This window comes from Eimeria mitis, genomic scaffold (assembly GCF_000499745.2).
Source record: "Eimeria mitis Houghton genomic scaffold, Emh_scaff2269, whole genome shotgun sequence".
NCBI lineage: Eukaryota > Apicomplexa > Conoidasida > Eucoccidiorida > Eimeriidae > Eimeria > Eimeria mitis.
In genome coordinates, this window is record NW_013570597.1 from 7,495 (window position 1) to 8,110 (window position 616).

The window sequence follows — 616 nt, forward strand, 5'->3', positions numbered from 1 at the left end:
CGCATGCTGCAGCGTGCTGCAGCAGTAGCAGCAGCAGATCCTGCTGCTGCTGCTGCAGCAGCAGCAAATGCTGCTGGAGATACTCCTCTTGCTGCTGCTACTGCTGCTGCTGCAGCAGGCGTCAAGGGAGCAGCAGCAGCTATGCTGCATGTTTCAGCTGTACATACACCCCGAACCCCCAACATACCTATCTCTGTTCTTAAAGAAATGGAACTAAAAAAGGTATTCATCCTCCTGCTGCTGCTGCTGCTGTTGCTGTTGCTGCTGCTGCTGCTGTTGCAGTTGCTGCTGCTGCTGCTGGTGGTGGTTGGGGTGTATTTGGTGCTGCTGGAGAATCTTTATTGCTGTTTGTGTTGCTGTTGTTTGTGTCTGTGGTTTGCTGCTGTTGCTGCTGCTGCTGCTGCTGCTTCTGCTGCTGCTGCTGCTGCTGCTGCTGCTGCTGCTGCTGCTGCTGCAGCAAGGAGTAAAGATAGAAAGGGGTCGCTTAGAGAGAGACATTGAGCAAGAGTGCGGCGGCCCAGGAGTATACAGCTATGACATGCGAAGTATGTTGCTGCTGCTGCTGCTGCTGCTGCTGCTGCTGCTGCTGCTGGTGTTGCTGCTGCTGCTGCTGGTG

General features: G+C 54.9%; 1 protein-coding gene across 1 annotated transcript; it reads right to left on the reverse strand.

Moving 5' to 3' along the window:
- Window positions 1-213: 213 nt before the first annotated feature.
- EMH_0051320 (uncharacterized protein) lies at window positions 214-498 on the reverse strand (the record flags this gene model as incomplete). The annotated part of the gene is made up of 1 exon (XM_013496734.1): window positions 214-498. One exon carries the CDS (start codon window positions 496-498, stop codon window positions 214-216), a length of 285 nt encoding a protein of 94 aa, XP_013352188.1.
- Between the last annotated feature and the right edge of the window lie 118 nt (window positions 499-616).